Raw genomic sequence first — 23,053 nt, 5'->3', positions numbered from 1 at the left:
CACTAAAGATATTTTCAACCATGTTTCTCTCCCCTCACTCTCCCCATGGCCAATTAATCACCAAACTAATTTTCATTACTTACCTGTCAGTGATTTTTGTGCACCCATTGAGGTTTAAATGTTCAATGTTTCGGCAGTTCTGCGCAAAGGTCCTAAAATGAGAAAACATTTAAAAACTCTGTGAAGTTGCTGGGCAGCCACTAGAGGGCATGTGTAACCATTCACATTCAAAACAGTGCTCCTCAAACTTAAAAAAACTTGATTTTATTGCGGAAAGAACACTTAACATGAGATCTACTCTCAACACATTTTTAAGTTACAGTATATTATTGTTGACTAGAGGCACTAGTACACCTCAAGCTTTAATGTGCACATGAATCAGCTGCGGCTCCTGTCACAGTGAGGCTTTTGATGGTAGATCTACACAAACTGCTTGATAGTCTGCATTTCTAAGAAGCTCTCAAGTGATGCCAGTGCTACTACTCTGGGGACTACGCTTTGAGAAACAAAGCCCCAGACCGACTACATATCAGTTGTGACTCTCCATCACCCACACCTTGGTGGTCATCTGAGAATGGAGGCCTGGCTCCCTGTTTCTTCCCCTCTAGAGAAAAATCAGTTGGAAGCAAGGGGGCTGAATCTTCCTTGTATTGTGCCATGCTGTCACTTGGTTACCCTAGAGCCTTTCTGGAGAAATCGTCTCTGGCCATTGACAGGATACAGTAGTTGATCAGTATCAAGAACCATCCATTTACTGGTGAGGACACTAAGTCATGAAGGGCAACTTCCTCAATGATTTGTGGTTTGGTAGCAAGGCCAGAAGCAGAAAATTAAACATCCTTTACTCTCCACTTACTGCTTAACATATTCAGCAAGGACTGGCTCAGGTCATCTGCATTTTCCTGAAATACAACTTCAATGTATCTTATAGGATTAAGTCCTGATTCTTCCATGCAGTACCCAAATGTCTCCAAAACCTGGCCTCAAACCAGATGTCATTCTTATCTGCTCCTTCTGCCCTGCTATGGTAGAGGGAAGGAGAACTAAGCTGGAGCCTAATGGACTTCCTGACTTGAGGATATGGAGCCAAATGTCTGACCAAGGCAGTTAGAGTTATCAGACAAAGTACTGGAGTGAGTGGAGAGAACTTCAGAGATCTGCAGAGGGTTCCCCTGAAGAATTCAGTAAAGTACTGATCAGAGCATGCATATGAGGAAACCACCCAGACTGGGAAAGAATAAACAAAAAGCACTAAAGGGAACAGGAGCCAGAGCTCACCCAGAGCCAGGAACAGTGCCCATTCCCACCAGCCAACAGTGAAAAATGTTATAATTTGTAGGGCACTGGGTAGAGTACTGAGAAGGGTCTTGCTTCAGGAGTAGAGTACAATTAGCCCTAGACTAAACACTGCTTTGGTCCAACCTAACAAATTTTTAAAACAAGATCTGAAAGGAACTATGTCTAAGTAACTCAACTGCATCCCAGCACAAAACTTAAGAATATTTGCAGAAATACAAAAATATTCTCAAAGTGAAATTCACAATGTCTGGCATTGAACAAAAAATACCATGTATTCAAAGAAGGAAAACATATCCATAATGAAGAGAAAATTCAGTCTTTCAAAGCTGACCCAAAATTGACACAGATATTGCAAATAGCAGACAAAGGCATTAAAAGTTATTATAACTGTGTTCTGTAGAATATGGTTCTATGAAGCTAGAGTAAAGATTAAACATGCTATGTTTATTAAACATGTTATATAGAGATATGAAATATACAAAAAAAGACCCAAATTAAGCTCTTAGATATGAAAACCACAACAGCTGAGGAGAAAATTTACTGGATGGGATTAACAGAAGATTAGACATTATTGAAGAAAAGACTGGTGAACTTGAAGACAAAGCAGCAGAAACTACCCAAAATGAAACATGCAGAGAAAACAAGTAATAAAAAACAGAACAGAGTGTAAATGAACTGTGAGATATCTTCCAGCAACCTAATATACATGTGACTGGAGTCTTTAAAGAACAGCAGACAGAGGGGGGAGGGAGAAAATATCTGAACAAGTAATGACCAAAATTTTTCCAAAGTTTATGAAAACTATAAACCTACAGATCCAAGAAATACAAAGAATTCCAAGCACAAGAAATATGAAGAAAAATACACCAAGGCATATCAAAACCAAATTGGTCAAAACCAGCGATAGTAAAATCTTAAAAGCATTAAGAGAAAAGAGATACATTATGTACAGAAGAATAAATACAGGGTGATAGAAGATTTCTCATTGGTAACAAAAGAGCAAGAAAATAGAGGAGCAGCATTTTTAAAATATTGAAAAAATACCAACATAAACTCAGCAAAAATATTTTTCAAAAATGAAGGAAAAATAAAGATTTTTTTCAGACAGAGAAAAGCTAAAACAATTAATCAGATCTGCAGTACATAAAATGTTGCAGAACGTTCTTCAGGCAGAAAAAAGTGACACCAGATGAAAATTTATGTCTACACAAAACAATGAATAATACTGGAAATGGTAACTACTTGGGTATATAAAGCCTTTTTTTATTTATTTATTTAAATCTCTTAAAAATAATTGACTGTTGAAACAAAAATACTAACAATCTAGTGTGGAGTTTATATCATATGTAGAATTTAAATGTATGACAATAATAGCATGAAGACTGAGGAAAAATGGAAGTGATGTATAATATAATTTCAGGGTAGATTAAAATAAATTAAAGATGTACACTAGAAACTCTAAAGCAACCACTAAAATTAGGAAACAATGAGTTATAGCTACCAAGCCAAAAAAGGATATAAAATGGAATCAAAATATACTCAATCAAAAAGGACGCAGAAAAGTAGGAAAAGGGAAATAAAGAACATATGGGACAAATAGAAAATAACAAGAAAGTAAATTTAAAACTAACCATACCATATCAATAATCACATTAAACGTAAACAATCTAAATATCCAAATTAAAAAGCAGAAATTGTCATAATGGATTAAAAAAGCAACACCCAATTATATACTGCCTACAAGAAACCAACTTTAAATACAAAGATACAAATCAGTTAAACGTAGAAGAATGGAAAAACATATACCACGCCAAAACTAATCAAAAGAAAGGTGGAATGGCTATATTACATGAGATAAAGTAGACTTCAGAGCAAAGAATATCATGTGATAAAAGAAGGTCATGTGATAATGAAAAATTGGTCAATTCATCACAAAGGCACAGCAATCCTAAATGTCTATATACCTAATAACAGAGCTTCAAAATTCATGAAGAAAAGAAACTGATAGAACTGCAAGGAGAAACAGACAAATCCAAAATTACAGGCAGAAATCTCAACACACCTCTCTCAATATTTGATCAAACAAGAAATCAGAAAATCAGTAGAGATATAGAAGACTTGATCAACACTCTCAATCAACTTGACCTAATTGGTTTTTATAGAACACTCCACCTAACAACAGCAGAACACACATTCTTTTCAAGTGTACATGGAACATTTACCAAGACAGACCATATTCTAGGTCACAAAACAATTCTCAATAAAATTAAAAGGATCCAAATTGTATAAAGTATATTCTCTGATCACAATGGAATTAAATTAGTAATCAATAACATAAAAATCTGGAAAATGCCCAAATATTTGGAAACTGAAAAATATACATCTAAATAACCCATGAGTCAAGGAAGAAATCAAAAGGGAAATAGAATGTATTTTGAACTGAATGAAAATGCAAATATAGCAACAGAATTTGTGAAATGCTACTAAGTCAGTACTTCAGGAGAAATTTATACTAACCTCCTATATTAGTAAAGAAAAAAAGGTCTCAAATCAATGACTTCCACTTTCATCTTAAGCAAATAGAAAAAAGAATGCCAAATGAAACTCAAAGTAAACAAAAGAAATGAAATAATAAAGCTCAGAGTGGATATCAATGAAGTAGGAAACAGAAAAACAATGAAAAATCAATGAAAACCAAAGCTGGTTCTTTGAAAATAGCAATAAAATTAATAAACCTCTAGCCAGACAGACCAGGGGGAAAAAAGACAAAAAAATTACCAATATAAGAGAAATTTAATCATCTTTACTCTTTAACAATGTACTATTAATGCCAATAAAAGAATTAAAGAATATATAAATTACCATAGGCACTGTACAATCATTGTGATTTTTGCAAGACATGACAAGTACTTCCATTTAGGAAAAAAACTGCCAATATCAGGAATGAAGAGAGGGGATATCACTGCATATCTCACAGATATTAATATGATAATAACAGGGTATTATAAACAACTTTATGCCAATAAATTCAAGAACTCAAGTGAAATGGACAAAATCTTTGAAAGACAAAACTAAACCAAAGCTTACTCAAGAAGAAACGGAAAACCTGAAGAGTTCTATATATGTTAAAGAAATAGAATTTGTAGCTATAAACCTTCCGCAAAAGAAACATGCAGGCCCAGAAGGCCTCAATGGTGAATTCTACCAAACATTTAAGGAAAATGCAGTACAAGTTCTACATAAACTCTTCCAAAAAACTGAAGAAGAGGAAACACTTCCCAAGTTATTCTATAAGGCCAGTATTACCTTGATACCTACACCAGACAAAAACATCACAAGAAAAGAAAACCATATAACAATATCCCTCATGAACATAGATGTAAAAATATTTAACAAAATTTTAGCAAACAGAATCCAACAATATGTAAAAAATATAATACATGACAACTCAAGAGGGGTTCATCTGAGGGATGGAAGGTTGATTTAACATTCAAAAATCAACCAATGTAACTCACCATACTAACAAACTAAATAAGAAAAACCATATGATCATCTAAATGATGCAGAAAAAGCATTTGACAAAATTTAACATTCACTCTCAATGAAAAAAAAAACTCTCAAACTAGAAATAGAAAGAAATTTCCCCAATTTGATGATTATACAAAGCATCTATAGCTAATATTATACTTGAAGGCTTTCCCCTTAAGATTGAGAACTGGCTAGGATATCTATTTTCACCATTTCTATTCAACACTGTACTAGAGATTCTAGCCAGTGTGATCAGGAAAGAATAAGAAAGGCATTGATTGGAAACAAAGAAAAACTATCTTCATTTACAGGTGACATGATTGTCTATGTAGTGAATCCAAAGGAATCAACAAAAAAGCTACTAAAACTGATAAATCTGTCTATTAAGGTTACAAGATAAAAGATTGATGTAAAAAAAATCAATAGTATTTCTATTTACTAACAGTGAACAACTGAAAATTAAAATAAAAAATACTACTACTTACAATAACATTTCATAACTCTTAGGGATTAATATGAGAAAAGATGTGCACAACCTGTACACTGAAAACTACAAAACATGTTGAGAGAAATTTAAAAACACCTAAATATATGGAGATATATACCATGTTCATGGGTTGGAAGTCTCAAAATTGTTAATATGTCAATTCTCCCCAAATTGATCTATGGATTCAACATCATCCTAATAAAGATCCCAGCAGTTTTTTTGTAGAAATTGACAAGCTGATTCTATAATTTATATGGAAATGCAATGGATCTAGAACAGTCAAAACAACTTTGAAAAAGAACAACAAAGTTGGAGGACTACTACTACCTGATTTCAAGACTTTTTATTAAAGCAACAGTTATCAAGACAGTGTGGTTTGGTGTAAAAATAGACAAACAGATCAATGGAAAATATAAACAGTGCAAAATACCCCCACAATTATTTTCAACAAAAGCACAAAGGCAATTCAGTGGAGAAGGGGTAGTCACTTCAACATATGGTACTAGAACAATTGGATATCACAGGCAAAAAAAAAAAAAAAATTTCAATCTATACCTCACACCACACACAAAAATCAACTCAAAATGTTATCATAGATCTAAACTACAAAACTTCTAGAAACATAGGAGAAAATCTTTACAACTTTGGGTTAGGCAAAGATCTCTTATATATAACACCAAAAACATGATTCATAAAAGAAAAAAATTGAACTTCATTAAAATTAAAAAACTCTTCAACAGACAGTTAAGAAAATAAAAAGATAAGCCACAGACAGGGAGAAAATATTTGCAAAACACATTATCTGATTAAGGACTTGTATCCAGAACATATTAAGAACTCTCAGAATTCAATGGTAAGACAACAAACAATCTAATGAAAAAATAGGCAAAACATCTGAACAGACATTTCAGCAAAGAAAATATATGGATAGCAAAAAATACATAAAAAGACACTGAACAGTATTAGTCATTGGAGAAATACAAATTAAAACCACAATGAGATACCACTACAACATCTATTAGAACGGCTAAAGCTAAAAAGACTGACCTACCAACCGTTGGCAAGGATGTGGAGAAACTGGAAGTATCATACACTTCTGGTAGGAATGTAAAATGGTACAACCCTTTTGGAAAATAGTTTAGAAGTTGCTTAAAAAGTTAAACATGCACCTACCAAATGATCTAGCCATTCCACTCCTAGGTATTTAACCAAGAGAAATGAAAACATATGACATACAAAGTCTTGTATACACATGTTCATAGCAGCTTTATACGTAATGGCTGAAAACTGAAAAGAAACCAAATGTCCATAAATAGATGAATGAATAAATAAATTGTAGTACATCCATACAACAGACTACTACTCAGCAATAAAAAGGAACGAACTATTGATACACACAACATGGATGAATCTTAAAACAATTATGTTGAGTGAAAAAGGCCAGGCAAAAATGAGTACATTCTGTATAATTACATATAAAATTTTATGGGTTTTTTTAAAAATAATTTTACTTATTTATTTTTCCCCCAAAGCCCCAGTAGATAGTTGTATGTCATAGTTGCACATCCTTCTAGTTGCTGCATGTGGGACGCGGCCTCAGCATGGCCAGAGAAGCGGTGCGTCGGTGCGCGCCCGGGATCCGAACCCGGGCCGCCAGCAGCGGAGCGCACGCACTTAACCGCTAAGCCACGGGGCCGGCCCCACATATAAAATTTTAGAAAATGAAAGCTAACCTATGGCGACAGGAAGTAGATCAGTGGTTGCCTAGAGATGGGGCAGAGACGGGGTGGGAGGTAGGGAGGGATTACAAAGGCACATGAGGAAACTTTTGTGGGACATGGATATGTTCATTATCTTGATTATAGTGTTGGTCTCATGGTTATATACATATGCCAGAATTTATCAAATTTTACACTTTAAATATGTACAGTTTATTGTATCTCAATTATATAACTCAATAAAGCTACTAAAAAATCCATAGGACTTCATATATAATGATGGAGCAGGAGGTACAGAGAATACACATGCAAGATCCATTAGTACTGGGATTTTAATCTATTTTTATTACTATTGTATCTCCATTGCCTACACCAGCGCCTGATATAGCAGGGGCTCAGTCAACATTTGTAAATGACTAGCCTCCCACCCACCAAAAGAACAACAATACACATGCGGGGGCAGAATAGAGGCCAAGACTAATTCTAGGTGATTATAATAGAAAACTGAGGCATAAAATTCTTTCTGAGTCATAATTTGTGATTATGCTTATCATTATTTCTCACAGCAATCTGGTCTCACATATTAAAAACGTATGTAGACATTAATACAGATTTCTGGTCTAAAACTTATGGTAAACCAGTAAACATTCTTAGCCTTATAGGATAGTTTGCTAGCATACATGGCTTTATTGCAATTGCCAAAATAAGAATATATTTATTTGATATTCCTCACTGACAATGCACATCTTCACATTTATTTTAGTTTCTTCAAGGAAACTACTATTAGACACGTTTTCTATTACAAATTATCTTAGGACCTATTTGGTACAGTTAAGCTTCCTGTTAAAATAGAATCAATCTATTCCACTGGTTTACAAAGCTTTTGAAGTAGCAGAAAATTTAGTCTGATGATCTGAATTTCTTGATTTATTAAAAAAACACTTTGTTCCATAACATTTAAAGGGAGTTTTTGGATCCTTAAAAGATGTTATGAATCAATTTTCTTAGCAATGGTGTAGCAGATGTTTCCATTACAAATTCTACTGTCTGCAATCATTATATACTGCACATTCTTACTGGCAGTCTGTGATTGATGTACACCATGGTAATGCTTACGTCTGCAACAGACAAAGTCTGTTCCAAGGTTCTAGGAGATGGTGTGTGTCCTAATTTAGCCAACCTCAAACAACACTAGAGGCCACAAGGGTAAGGACATAGAGTTTTTAATTACGTCTTGTCTCCAGAAAAGCTCAAAGCACACATCCTTAACAGTGGTTTGATAATATCTCCAATAAACAATGGCTAACCAGTAAGAGGTGGGCGAGCATTTGGTTGGATAGGATATATTGCCTACTACAATAAAATGAAAGTGATAATCATATCCCACTATGAGTAAGCAAAATTCCAGGTTATGCTAAGGAAGTTTTTGAAAGAATTATTTTCTTAATTAGTATAATTTATATAAAAAGGTAGTTACTCTTATGAGAAGGAAAGTAGGAAGATGGGAAAGTGAAAAAGGAATAGAAGAGAGGTGAACTAACATTATAATATTATTATGTGCCAGGCACTTCATATATGTTTTATGTGCCAGGCACTTCATATATGTTTTATGTGCCAGGCACTTCATGTACGTTATTTCATGTGATACTTATGACATTTCCATGCAGGAGCTATAACTGCCTTCACTTTGCAGAAAAGAGAACTGACACTCAGTGAGATGAAATAATTTGTCCCAAGGTCACAGCCCTAACAACACTGGAGCTCAGTTTCTAACCCAGGCCTGTTGACTCCAAAGTCATGGTTCTCTCATTATTCTATGCAAATTACCATAGAAAGAATTTAACATTAGAAAAGCACATAACATGTTTATTTTTGCTGATGAAGATGTCAGCCACAAGCTGCCTTGACAAAGTGAGTCACTGTGGATTTGACTTACTTCAAGGAGGAATCCCCGACACCAATGCAGCCTCGCAAGCTGAGCTTCCTCAGGAAACCACCACATCGCTTTGAGATATTTTCCACCACTCGACCCTTGAATCAAGAAAGTTAGGAAAAAAATCTTGTTTTTCATGCTGCTCATCTAACAGCATAATAACCTGAAATTTAGGAACTGCATATATTTTTCCAGGTATAATAGAAGATATTTTGGAACATTCCTCCAACACCCCACTACTGTCCCTAGTGCATAAAGAGGCTACAAGCATTGAAAAATGTTTCCAATTAAAGCCTTAAGTATTTAAAAAAAAAAAAAAAAAAAGTGCACTACTTTTTGAAAGCCTTAACCCTGGAGTTAGGACTCATAAAGGGAGACTACTACTCCACAATGGAGGTAAAGAAGAGTATGTCTGGAATACAAGAGCTTCCTTAGGATGTCTCTCAGTATTACCATGCCTTGTGATTAAAGTCAATGGAAAACTACAAGCCAATCCAGGCAGGACTAATGGCCCATATACTTCAGGAATTATGGTTTGAGTCACTCCACCAGGTAAAGAACCACAACTAGCTGAGGTGCTTGCTGAAGACTAAGGGATACAGAATTGGGTAGCAGAAGAAGGTAAATATAAATACCAACTACAACCATGTGACCAGTTACAGAAATGAGGACTATAATTGCCATGAATATTTCCTCCCTATGTTGTTATGAACATGTGTGCGTGTGCGTGTATAAAGCAAATTATATTTGTTTTCTTTCCCCTCTTATTCCCTTATCATGTAACATAAGGTGTATTGACTTTATGTGATAGCATTTAAGTATTGTTAATTCTACATCATAGTATTTAAGGGACAGGATATCAAGGAGAATAATGAATATCACTCAAGAACTTTACATCCTCTTCTGAGAAAGAGGTCAGTGTGTTTCTGGTTGTAAATTGGATAGTTGTATCACGTGAGGTGGAATTATGACCTTGTTATTGTCTTTATTTGGAGATTAAGTATGGTTTAAGAGATGCCATATGGGTGCCAAGTTGACAAGCAGTGAACTTGTGATGATTAATTTTATGTATCAACTTGACTAGGGCACAAGGTGCCCAGACAGTTGGCTATGAAATGAAAAGAAAATTTAATGAATGAATTAATTGAATGAATAAGAGAAGTTAGGCTTCAACTAAATTGAAGTTGGGAAGGCCTGTAGGGGGAGTTCTCATGCCCTATCACACATTGTCAATTACTCCAAACAGGAAAAGACATACATTTGCATCTCCAACAGGAAATAAAACTACTTCACTACTGAAGGAAGACTTCTCTCCTTACCTGGCAACAGCCCAGCTAATGAAATGCCACAATTCAGCCAATGAGAAGCCATTCCCACCCTGAACTGTTACTTCCCTGCAATGGACTTTTGTTTAACAACAGCCTCTCCCTACTCTCACTTTTTCTCTATTAAACCAAGCCTCTTCCTTGGTTCTTTGGATTTGCCTATGGTTCACCATAGCATGCAAGTCTTGAATTGCAATTCTTTTGATTATTCATGAATAAACTTGTTTTGAAGGTAAAATAACTGGTGAATTTGCTTTTTAAGTTGACATATATGGTGTCAGAAGTGGCATCTGAAGGAGGTGACCCTTGAGAGATGGCAACCCCCAGAATCAAGTGAGGTACACGCACTGAGCCCCTTGTGCTCATCGCTTCTGTGAGCTGTCACCTACTTTCAGTTTGGTGAGTGCCTTCTAGGATTCTGAGCTCCACTCTCCTTGTGTTTTGAGCTCTCTGATTTTATTCAGGATCAGCAGAGGCATTGTCCTGTCAGGGGTAGGAATCTGTCCTTCTTGGTTCAAGTCTCTGTCCTTGAGTTCAAGGCATCATTCTTAATGAGCACTCAGTTATTTTCTGAAGGTAGAACACTTCCTTCTGGGGTTTGGTTTTCAGATTCCTTTTGGAATCAGGGCTGAAAATCTGGCAATGTTCTTTCATGTTTAGATTTCTTGGGGGATTAAGGACCCTAGCAACTTTCTTGGGTTTTCAGAGAAAATTTCAGAAATGGGATCCCAATCATCTAAATGTTCTGAGGAAAGTCCTCCTTCAGGCATCCTAGCCAGGCTTATGTTTAAGAACTTTGGGGCCCCTACATGCACATTTTTAACTAAGGGGGTGAAACTGACAAAGAGAAGTACATAATTACAATGGCCATTATGGGGAACTTTTGATCTCCCCAAACTTGCTTTTCTTAAAGCCAAATTGGAAGACCATGGCTCTAAAATTAAGCAAAATGAATATGCCTATTTTCATTGGTAGCTGGAGGCTTCTGGACATGCAGAAAACTCTAAAATTGCCTCACTACAAGATACCTTGTCTAAATTAGCTGAAACAACTAAAAAACTGAGGGGGAACAAAATGGCTTCTGAAGCCTCATGTTCCCCTCCCCATTCTTTTTTGTCTCAGGCACCATCTTGTTTGTCTTCCCAGACTTCTTTGTCTCAGACTTTAACCCACCAGCCATTTTGTGCACAGGCTCCAGCCCCAGTGCCATCTTCCCCTTTTCCCCTCTGCAAAACCTGCAAAACAAGGGTTGAAACATTTATCCTTTTTTCCCTACCTAATCTCTCCAGAATTTGGAAACTCTTAAGTATTCTTTTCATGACAATATGTGTATTTGCATAAATGCAATGAGAATCTGTTCTCCTTATAACAGGACAATTAAAATAACAATTGGAAATATTGGCTAATATTACCAAAGCTTTGATCAGAATGTCATATTTAAGAGAGATATATGTAGACTAAGATATGACCAGATAGCTTTAAGGAACTGCTTGTTTACAAGCTTCCAGCAAAGCAATCTTTAAAAAGAGTTTGTATGGTCAATCACTATTTTTGCTGCATTTATATAAATAATCAGGCTAAGTTTAATACAAACAAATTAGTTTTACTATGATTATCTTTAATAAAAATGGGAGTAATTGTGGAGAGAGAAATTAGGCTTGCACCTTTGCAGATATTAAAGTCTAGCCCTATTGTCTTTAAGGTTTTGTTATATACCTGTAAGATGATCTGGATCCTACCTTCTTCTAGTTTCCTTAAATATCTGGCAACAATGCTCCAAACTGATGTTTCCAATATTACTACCCTTGAAATCTCCTTGGAAGGCATCATACCAGGTCCTCCTCACTACCCAGAGGGAAGCGCCAAACTTCAGGAACTCAAGCCTTGGGTACATGTCTCACAGCTAAAGAAGGCTTCACCTGACACGTATACTATCGCTGGGGATTTCCAAATCAAACTGACTAGGAAGAGAAGCAGCTGACATCTGAGGCAGACAGCTTTCCCAAGATGACTGGACCAGGCCTTTATACCCTCTTCCCACTTTGTTTCTTAATTTATTTTCTCCCTCTCTTTCCTGGAAGGACAATGCTCTTGTCTGCATTTCCCAATCCCTTGCAAAAGTGGGAAACCTCTGATTGCTGGATTTATCATCAGAAACCTCGGTCTGTCCAAGACAGTCAAGACCCCTTAGTTCACCCTATAAGCAATTTCACTGGGATTCCAGATGCTGTTATTTGTCTAAATTGCTCTGCTGGCCCCTTTTACTGAGTCAGGGTGCTAAGCCCATCTAAACTTGTCCCTTGCTTTAATTCAACCCAGCCTTAGAAGGGGAAAACAAGAGCTTTCAAATATTTGCATGAAAAATTTTGTGGGACCATCAATGTAAGTTGAATTGTTTGTATATTCTTAACACGTCCACGTATTTAGGCAATCTCTTGGTATGTAACAACACAGTATCTGAACCCTGATTATATAATACTAATGCCTCTATGCCAATGAATGAGTCTATAAATGATATCACTAATGCAGGAGCTTTATGTACATCCCTGGTCATGTCTTCATCCATGGAGGTTTCAGTAACAGCCTTTACGCCCAGGCAACTCACTACCTTGATAGCTGGAGAATATAAAGACAGCGTGCCCTTGCGGTATTCACTGACCTGTTCTCTCTGCATCATCAAACAGAGACCTCTCATGGGTCTCTCCCATTGAATCTTTAAACAAGAACTTTCAGGAGGCATGTGTGACTCTCGGTTTGCCTCCATGGGAAGAGCTTTCTACACCTCAACACTAGAAGAGCTGGCCAACTCCACAGCCAAAGCAATTTCAGCACAGCAATAGTCACTGAACGCATTGGCCAAGGTAGTTTTGGATAACTGTATAGGTCTTGATAATCTACTTGCTGAGCAAGGAGGTATCTGTGCAGAGGTGAACACCTCCTGTTGCACATGGATAAATGCCTCTAGGGGAGTAAAAACCCGATCACAGAAGATTAGAGAGTAAGTACATTGGCCACAACAAATTTCACCTAACAGTCCACCGTCTTTTGTGTTTTTTCCAGCTGGTTACCTTTAGGTCTGGGCTCCTGGTTTAGAAGCACCCTGCAAAGTGGGTTTATAATAATGCTCTTAATCTTACTCTGTATACTTGTTGTAAAGTTCTGTACCCACTGCCTGTCTAACCTCTGTAAAAATGATGTGTCCAATAAGGTGATGCTAGCTCAGCACTTCAAGATGATTTCCAATGCTTATGACCTTAGAGAAATAGAGACTTCAGATAGGAAATGCCCAAGAGTTCTCCCTTCTAACCTTTCTCTTACTGAAATGTGGCCTAAATGGTTTCCAACCACTATTTACCTTCCCTCCAATGTGGGAGGGAAAGATCCTTCCCAGCACCGAGGGACAATACCACTACATGCAGAGAACCTGACCATTGATCAGCAATACCTTCAGAGAAAGATCTCGATTAAAAGGGGAAAATGTGAAATGAATTAGAGAAACCTCAACTAAATTGAAGTCAGGAAGGCCTGTAGAGGGAGCTCTTACATCCTATCAAACATCGTTAATTACTCCAACCAGGAAGAGACATACCTTGCATCTCCAACAGGAAGTACAACTACTTTACTACTGAAGGAAGATTTCTCTCCCCACCCAACAACAGCCCAGCCAATAAGAAACACTGCAGTTCAGCCAATGAGAAGACATTGCCACCCTGAACTGTTACTTTCCCCCAATTGATTTTTGTTTATAACAGCCCCTCCCTATTCCCCCTTTTTCTCTATAAAAGCAAGCCCCTCCCTTTATTCTGCAGATTTGCCTATGGTTTGCCACAGCATGGACATCCAGAATTGCAATTCTTTTGGCTATTTCTGAATAAACTTGCCTTGATGGTAAAATAACTGGCAAATTTTCTTTTTAGATGTGTCTGTGAGGGTACTTCTAGATGAGATTAACACTTGAATCAGTAGATTGAATAAAGCAGATTGCCCTCTCTAGTGTGTGTAGGCCTCATAACTAATTGAACACCTGAACAGAACAAAAAAGGTTAAGAGGGAACTCCTCCTGCTTGACTGTTTGAGCTGAAACACTGGTCTTTTATGGCCTTTGGACTTATACTGAAACATCAGCGCTTCTTGGGTCTCAAACTTGCCAGCTTTCAGATTGGAATTTATACCATCAGCTCTGCTGGTTCACAGGCCTCCACACTCAGACTGCAGATACACAATGGCTCTCCTGGGTCTCCAGCTTGTCAACTGCAGATCTTGGGACTTCTCAGCCTCCATAATCACATGACTCAATTCCTTATAAGAAACCTTTCTATCTATCTATATCTACACATATCCTACTGGCTTTGCTTCCCTGGAGAAGTCTGACTAATACAGATTGGATCCATTACCCTCATTTTGCAAATAGAGAAATTAAATGGTTAAATTGCCAAGGTTACACTTTAGTGAGTAGCAGAGTTGGGGTTCTAACAGGTTTATCTGATTCTAAAGCCTGTGTGCTCTGCAAAACTATACCTCCACAAGGAAGAAAACATTGAAAAGAGTGATTTTGTTTTGTTTTTAATACTATTATCCTCACTTTATAAAATAGCAACCTTGACACTGAACTGTAAGCATAAAGAATTCACTAGGACACAACAAACCACAGGATCACAGGAGCGGAGCTCACACATATTGTTACCTGGCTAACATCTTAATTAAGGTGAAAATCCAAACTTTGATATTGCTAGTGGCTTTATTTATGCTTTCTTGAACATTATCTAAGTTAATAATAAGTTTTTGAAACAAAATTCCAGACAACTGTAAAATAAATTTCTGTCATTGGGGGGAAAAAAAGACTGTGACCTGATAATCCAAGATAAATATTTAAGTACTGAATAAAACAGCAAACAAAACAAAAACAAAAAACCTCCAAACCAATGTCTACAAATGGAGCACACAAAATATATTTTTCTCCATTTCAAGTTAGTCACATTTAAATAAGCTTTCTATTCTTCCTTTCTTTAGAGTAAAAGTTTTTATACCGAAATAAAAAAATTATATTTACAATTTTATGCTCCACTGTTTCCAACTAAGAGAAAAAAAATGAGGAAATCCTTTCAAATGCAAAATTCAAGTCAATGACTCTGCATATTATCTATTACATAGTATGTGGTAGGTATGCATTTTGAGAATGAAGGGCTTTAAAGAAAAATAAGGTCTAAATGGAGAAACTCTTAGAATTATGACTTTTAGATTAACATACTACTTGGTTACTTCTCATTTTTGGCCTGGCAGAATCTTTAATAACTATGAAGACACTAACAACAAAATGTCCAACTTTTAAAGGCAGAGAAAATGCTTAAACATCAGGGAAACAATGCTTATTCAGGAAACAGTGATGTTCAAGGAGAGGCACAATGCACATCTGTCATCTGGATGCTTTAATCTGCCTTTTCTTTGCAATGCAACAGTCATGTAACCCATTGTTCAAAGTACCTACCCCTCTACTCTTACTAGGTGAGTGACCTTGGGTAAGTTAGTCAAACCTTTTGTGCCTCAGTTTCTTCCTTACAGGTGTTTTTGAGAGGATTAAATAAATTAACATATGTAAAGTACCTAGAATAGTGCCTGGCACACAGTAAATAATATTAGTATATTAATCCTGATCCTTGGCACCTTCTCTCATCTCTCATCTCTCAACATATCCATAAATCATTGCTTTCATCCCAAAGAAATGAATTTGAGACCATCAGTTTATCCATGGAATGCTTCCCAGGGTGAGCCTCCAGAGTTTCCTGTTTGGAGACTATGGGAAGCCCCAACACTTGGTTCATAATCCAACCTGGATTCAAGGTGCTAGCCCAAAAAGGAAGCTAAATAGTATTAAACTAGATTAAAACCCTGGTGCCAGCTATTTCAGGGTTGCTGGGTTTTTTTTTTTTTGATTTTTTGATTGTGAAATTTTTGTTGTACATTACTGTCAGTCACCATATAAATACATCCCTTCACCCCTTGTGCCCACCCCCACCCCCCTTGCCCCTGGTAACCACCAAACAGTTCTATCTGTCCATGTGTTGGTTTCTCTTCCACATGAGTGAAATCATGCAGGGTTTGTCTTTCTCTTTCTGGCTTATTTCGCTTAACATAATACTCTCCAGGGTCCATCCGTGTTGTTGCAAACGGGATGATTTTGTCTTTTTTTTTATGGCTGAGCAGTATTCCATTGTGTGTGTGTGTGTGTGTGTGTGTATATATATATATATATATATATATATATATATATATATATATATATATATATATACCACATCTTCTTTATCCAATCATCTGTCGAGGGACACTTGGGTTGCTTCCATGTCTTGGCTATAGTGAATAATGCTGCAATGAACATAGGGGTGCATAAGCCTCTTTGGATTGCTGATTTCAGGTTCGTTGGGTAGATACCCAGTAGTGGGACAGCTAGATCATGAGGTATTTCTATTTCTAATTTTTTGAGGAATCTCCATACTGTTTTCCATAGAGGCTGTGCCAGTTTGCAATCCCACCAGCAGTGAATTAGTGTTCCCATTTCTCCACAGCCTCTCCAGCATTTGTTGTTTTTTGTCTTGGTGATTATAGCCATTCTAATGGGTGTAAGATGATATCTTAGTGTGGTTTTGATTTGCATTTCCCTGATGAATAGTGATGTTGAGCATCTTTTCATCTGCCTATTGGCCATCTGTATATCTTCTTTGGAGAAGTGTCTGTTCATTTCCTCTGCCCATTTTTTGATCAGGTTGTTTTTTTCTTGTTCAGTTGTGTGAGTTCTTTATATATTATGGAGATTAATCCCTTGTTGGATATATGGTTTGCAAATATTTTTTCCCAGCTGGTGGGTTGCCTATTCATTTTGATCCTGGTTTCATTTGCCTTGTAGAAGCTCTTTAATTTGATGAAGTTCCACTTGTTTATTTTTTCTTTTGTTTCCCTTGTCTGAGTAGACATGGAATTCAAAGAGATCCCTTTATGGCTGATGATGAATAGTGTACTACCTATATTTTCCACCAGGAGTTTTATAGTTTCAGCTTTCACCTTCAGGTCTTTGATCCATTTTGAGTTAATTTTCGTGTATGGCAGAAGAAGATGGTCTACTTTCATTCTTTTGCAAGTGGCTGTCCAGTTTTCCCAGCACCATTTATTGAAGAGACCTTCCTTTCTCCATTGTATGTTCTTAACTCCTTTGTTCAAGATTAGCTATCCGTAGATGTGTGCTTTTATTTCTGGGCTTTCAAATTCTGTTCCATTGATCTGTGTGTCTGTTTTTGTACCAGTACCATGCTATTTTAATTACTATCGCTTTGTAGTATGTTTTGAAGTCAGGGATTGTGATGCCTCCAGCTTTCTTCTTTTTTCTCAGGATGGCTTTAGTTATTCAGGGTCTTTTGTTACCCCATATAAATTTTAGTATTCTTTGTTCTTTTTCCATGAAGAATGTCCTTGGGATTCTGATTAGGATTGCACTGAATCGTAGATTGCTTTAGGTAGCATGGACATTTTAACTATGTTGATTCTTCCAATCCAAATGCATGGAATATTTTTCCATTTCATTATGTCATCGATTTCACTCAATAATGTCTCATAGTTTTCATTGTATAGGTCTTTCACTTCCTTGGTTAAATTTATTCCTAGATATTTTATTCTTTTTATTGCAACTGCAAATGGGATTATCTTCCTGAGTTCTCTTTCTGTTAGTCCGCTGTTGGTATATAGAAATGGAACTGATTTCTCTAAGTTGATTTTTGTACCCTGAAACTTTGCTGTAGTTGTTGATTATTTCTAATAGTTTTCCCATGGATTCTTTAGGATTTTCTATATATAAGATCATGTCATCTGCAAACAGTGAGAGTTTTACTTCTTCATTGCCTATTTGTATTCCTTTTATTCCTTTTTCTTGACTAATTGCTCTGGCCAGAACATCTAGTACTGTGTTGAATAAGAGTGGCGAGACTGGGCACCGTTGTCTTATTCCTGTTTTCAGAGGGATGGCTTTCAGTTTATCCTCGTTGAGTACAATGTCGGCTGTGGGTTTGTCATATGTGGCCTTTTATGTTAAGGTACTTTCCTTCTATACCCATTTTGTTGAGAGTTTTTATCATAAATGGATGTTGGATCTTGTCAAATGCCTTCTCTGCATCTATTGAGATGATCATATGGTTTTTATTCCTGTTTTTGTTAATGTGGTGTATCACACTGATTGATTTGCAGACGTTGAAACATCCCTGTGTCCTTGGTATAAATCCCACTTGATCATGGTGTATGATCTTTTTAATGTATTGCTGTATTCGGTTTGCCAATATTTTGTTGAGAATTTTTGCATCTATGTTCTTCAGGGATATTGGTCTGTAGTTTTCCTTCTTAGTATTGTCTTTGCCTGGCTTTGGTATCAAGGTGATGTTGGCCTCATAGAATGTGTTGGGAAGTGTTCCATCTTCCTCTATTATTTGGAATAGTTTGAGAAAGATAAATCTTCTTTGAATGTTTGGTAAAATTCTCCAGAGAAGCCATCTGGTCTCGGACTTTTATTTTTTGGGAGGTTTTTGATTACTGTTTCAATCTCTTTACTTGTGATTGGTCTATTCAGGTTCTCTCTTTTTTCTTGATTCAGTTTTAGGAGGTTATATGAGTCTAAGAATTTAGCCATTTCTTCTAGACTGTCCAATTTGTTGGCACATAGTTTTTCACAGTATTCTCTTATAACCTTTTCTATTTCTGTGGTATCTGTTGTAATTTCTCCTTTTTCATTTCTAATTTTGTTTATTTGAGCCTTCTCACTTTTTCTCTTGGTGAGTCTGGCTAAGGGTTTGTCAATTTTGTTTATCTTCTCAAAGAACCAGCTCTTTGTTTCATTGATCCTTTCTACCATTTTTTAATTTCAATTTCATTTATTTCTGCTCTGATTTTTATGATTTCCCTCCTTCTGCTGACTTTAGGCTTTGTCTGTTCTTTTTCTAATTCTGGTAGGCATAGTTTGAGGTTGCTTATTTGGGCTTTTTCTTGTTTGTTAAGGTGGGCCTGTATTGCCATGAGTTTCCCTCTCAGGACTACTTTTGCTGCATCCCATATGAGTTGGTATGGTGTATTTCCTTTTTCATTTGTCTCCAGGTATGAAGTGATTTCTCCTTTAATTTCATTGATGACCAATTGGTTGTTTAGTAGCATGTTGTTCAGTCTCCACAACTTTGTCACTTTCCTTGTTTTTTCTTGTAGTTGAGTTCTAGCTTCATGGCGTTATTGTTGGAAAAGATGCTGGTTATAATTTCAATCTTAAATTTATATAAGCATGCTTTGTTTCCCCACATGTGGTCTATTCTTGAGAATGTTCCATGTGCACTTGAGAAGAATGTGTAATCTGCTGTGTTTGGATGGAGTGCTCTCTCTATATATATATCTATTAAGTCTACCTCATCAAGTTTTTCTTTTAAGTCCATTATTTCCTTATTGATTTTCTGTTTGGATGATCTATCCATTGATGAAAGTGGGGTGTTAAGATCCCCTACTATTATTGTGTTGTTAATATCTCCTTTTAGGTTTGTTAACAGTTGCTTTCTGTAGCTTGGTGCTCCTGTGTTGGGTGCATATATATTTATTTATTATTATTTTTTTTTAATTTAAAGATTTTTATTTATTTATTTTTTTCCCCCAAAGCCCCAGTAGATAGTTGTATGTCATAGTTGCACATCTTTCTAGTTGCTGTATGTGGGACACGGCCTCAGCATGGCCGGAGAAGCGGTGCGTTGATGCACGCCCGGGATCCGAACCCGGGCTGCCAGCAGCGGAGTGCGCGCACTTAACCGCTAAGCCATGGGGCCAGCCCATGGGTGCATATATATTTAAAAGTGATGTGTCTTCTTGGTGGAGCGTCTCTTTTATCATTATATATTGCCCCTCTTTGTCTCTCCTTACCTGTTTTATCTTGAAGTCAACTTAGTCTGATATAAGTATGGCAACACCTGCTTTCTTTTGTTTGCCATTAGCTTGGAGTACTGTCTTCTATCCTTTCACTCTGAGCCTGTGTTTGTCTTTAGAGCTGAGACGTGTTTCCTGGAAGCAGCATATTGTTGGGTCTTGTTTTTTAATCCATCCCACTACTCTGTGTCTTTTGATTGGAGAGTTCAGTCCATTTACATTTAGGGTAGTTATTGATATATGAGGGCTTATTGTTGCTATTTTATTGCTCTTTTTCTGGTTCTTTTGCATTTCTTTTGTTTCTTGTCCCGTGTGTTTCGGACTACCAATTCAGTTTGGTAGTTCTGTATGGGGGTTCTCTTAGTTTCCTCTTTCTTTATCGTGTGTGACTCTGTTCTGATTATTTGGTTAGTGGTTATCGTGAGGTTTGCATAAAAAAGTCTCGTGGATGTGATAGTCCATTTTTTGATGGCCTCTTATTCCCTTAGAATAAGTCGATTTGATCCCTTTCCTCTTCCCCTTCTAAGTTATTGTTGTCACATCTTATTCCTTCTTGTGTTGTGGGTTTGTGTTTAACGTGATGAGGTTATATTTATTTTTGGTGCTTACCTTCCCTTGATATTTGGTTTTACAATTAAGTGTTTGCTAATCTATTCTGATAGAGAGCTGCAATTTTCTGGTTTTGTCAACCTATTTTCCTCCTTGTTCAAAACTATGAATCCCCTTTCTCTTTTTTTTCTCAGGCATGAGGGCCTTCTTGAGCACTTCTTATAGTGGGGGTCTTGTGGCAATGAAATCCTTTAGCTTTTGTCTATCTGAGATAGTTATTATTTCTCCATCATATTTGAAGGATAGTTTCGCTGGATAGAGTATTCTTGGCTGAAAGTTTTTGTCCTTCAGAATTTTGAATATATTGTTCCACTCTCTCCTAGCCTGTAATGTTTCTGTTGAGAAATTGGCTGAGAGCTTGATAGGAATTCCTTTGTACATTTTTTTTTTTTTTTGTCTAGCCGCCCTTAATATTTTTTCTTCGTTGTTGACTTGTCAGCTTTACTACCATATGCCTTGGAAAGGGTCTTTTCATGTTGATATATTTAGGAGATCTATCGATTTCTTTCACTGGTATTTCCAGCTTCTTCCCCAGGTTTGGGAAGTTCTCAGCTATTATTTCTTTGAACAAGTTCTCTGGTCCTTTTTCCCTCTATTCTCCCTCTGGAATACCTATAATCCTTAGGTTGGATTTCCTAATTGAGTCAGATATTTCTCAGCGGGTTTCTTCATTTCTTTTTAGTCTTAGTTCTCTTTCCTCCTCCATCCAGAGCATTTCTGCATTGCTATCCTCAATATTGCTAATTCTTTCCTCCATATTGTCAGCCCTGATGCTTCAGGCTTCCAGATTTGTCTTTATCTCCTCTATTGTGTTTTTCATCTCTAAGATTTCTGATTGGTTTCTCTTTATAGTTTCAATTTCTTTTGTGAAGAAACTCCTGATTTCATTGAATTGTCTATCTGTGTTTTCTTGTATTTCATTGAGCATTTTATGATGGCTATTTTGAATTCTCTGTCATTAAGTTTATACATTTCTGTGCTTTCAGAGTTGATTTCTAGGTGCTTATCATTTTCCTTTTGATCTGGAGATTTAATATATTTTGCATAGTGCTTAACAGTGTTGGCTTATTTTTCCTCATAGTGAAAATATACGGTCACAGTTTCCTCTTGCCGCCGCTAGGTGGGCGTCAAGGGCTGTGTATTCTAGACCGCCTTGATCCACCGGTGCTCTAGTTGGCCTCTGGCTGAGCTGAGGCATGGCTGAGCTGAAATACAGCTGATTTGAAGCACAGCTGAGCGGAGGCTGCTGGGGGTGAAGCGTGGGAACAGCTGGAGCATGGGAACAGCTGGGACTGGAGCGCAGCTAGGCTGAAGCAGCTGGGGCTTGGGGGCAGGTGGGTTGAAGCAGCTGCAGCTGAAGCGTGGCTGGGCTGAAGAAGCAGGAGCTGGAACGCCAGTGGGCCGAAGAAGCTGGAACTGGAGTGTGGCTGGGCCAAAGTTGCTGGTGCCAAGTCAGCTAGAGCCCAAGCATAGCCAAGCCGAAGCAGCTGGAGCTAGGGGTGCGGTCAAGCCGAAGGAGCTGGGAGTGGGCGCAGTTGAGCCAACGCAGCTGTGGCTAGGGCACAGTCGAACCAAAGGAGCTGGGGCTGTGGTGTGGTGGAGCTGGAGCAGCTGAGGCCATGGCGCTGTCCAGCCAGAGCAGCTGGGGCTGTGGCACAGTGGGGCCTAAGCTGCCACTTCCTCTGGTGCAGGGGAATGGGCACACGCTGCCACTGGTGAGGCCAGGGTGCTATGGGGTTGTTGCCACTGGGGCCTGGGCACTGGTGTGCCACCACTGCTGATGCCCGGGTACTGGGGGGCTGCTGCCTCTGGGGCTTGGCTGTGGGCACACTGCTGCCACTGGTGGGGCCTGGGTGCTGGGGGGGTCACTGCTGCTGGTGCCCAGGCACTGGGAGGCCACCGCTTCTGGGGCCTGGGTGCAGGCATGCTGTTGCCACCACTGGTGCCTGGGCACCTAGGGGCTGTTGCCTCTGGAGGTGGGGCATGGGCACACCACCACTGCTGGTAGGGCTGGGGTGCTGGAAGGTCACCGCCACTGGTGTCTGGGTACAGGGGTGCTATCACCTCTGGGGCCTGGGTTTGGGCACGCTGCTGCCGCCACTGGTGCCCAGGTACCTGGGGGCCACTGCCTCTGGTGCCGGGGTGAGGGGACATTGCTGCCACTGGTGTGGCCTGGGCACCTGGGGGGGCACTGCCTCTGGGTGTGGGGCATGGTCATGCTGCT

The 23,053-nt window shown here is 37.9% G+C and overlaps 1 protein-coding gene across 1 annotated transcript in view; it reads right to left on the bottom strand.

Annotated features, from left to right (window-relative positions):
• The window catches only part of FBXL2 (F-box and leucine rich repeat protein 2), a 115,106-nt gene that overhangs the window by 39,267 nt on the left and 52,786 nt on the right, over positions 1-23,053 (bottom strand). The window contains 2 exon segments of the mRNA XM_087430679.1: positions 84-152; positions 8,969-9,063. Coding sequence (XP_087286805.1) covers positions 84-152; positions 8,969-9,063 — 164 coding nt within the window.

This window comes from Ceratotherium simum, chromosome 5 (assembly GCF_057802395.1).
Source record: "Ceratotherium simum simum isolate JZ-2026a chromosome 5, ASM5780239v1, whole genome shotgun sequence".
NCBI lineage: Eukaryota > Metazoa > Chordata > Mammalia > Perissodactyla > Rhinocerotidae > Ceratotherium > Ceratotherium simum.
This window is presented reverse-complemented; position numbering and strand designations above follow the sequence as displayed.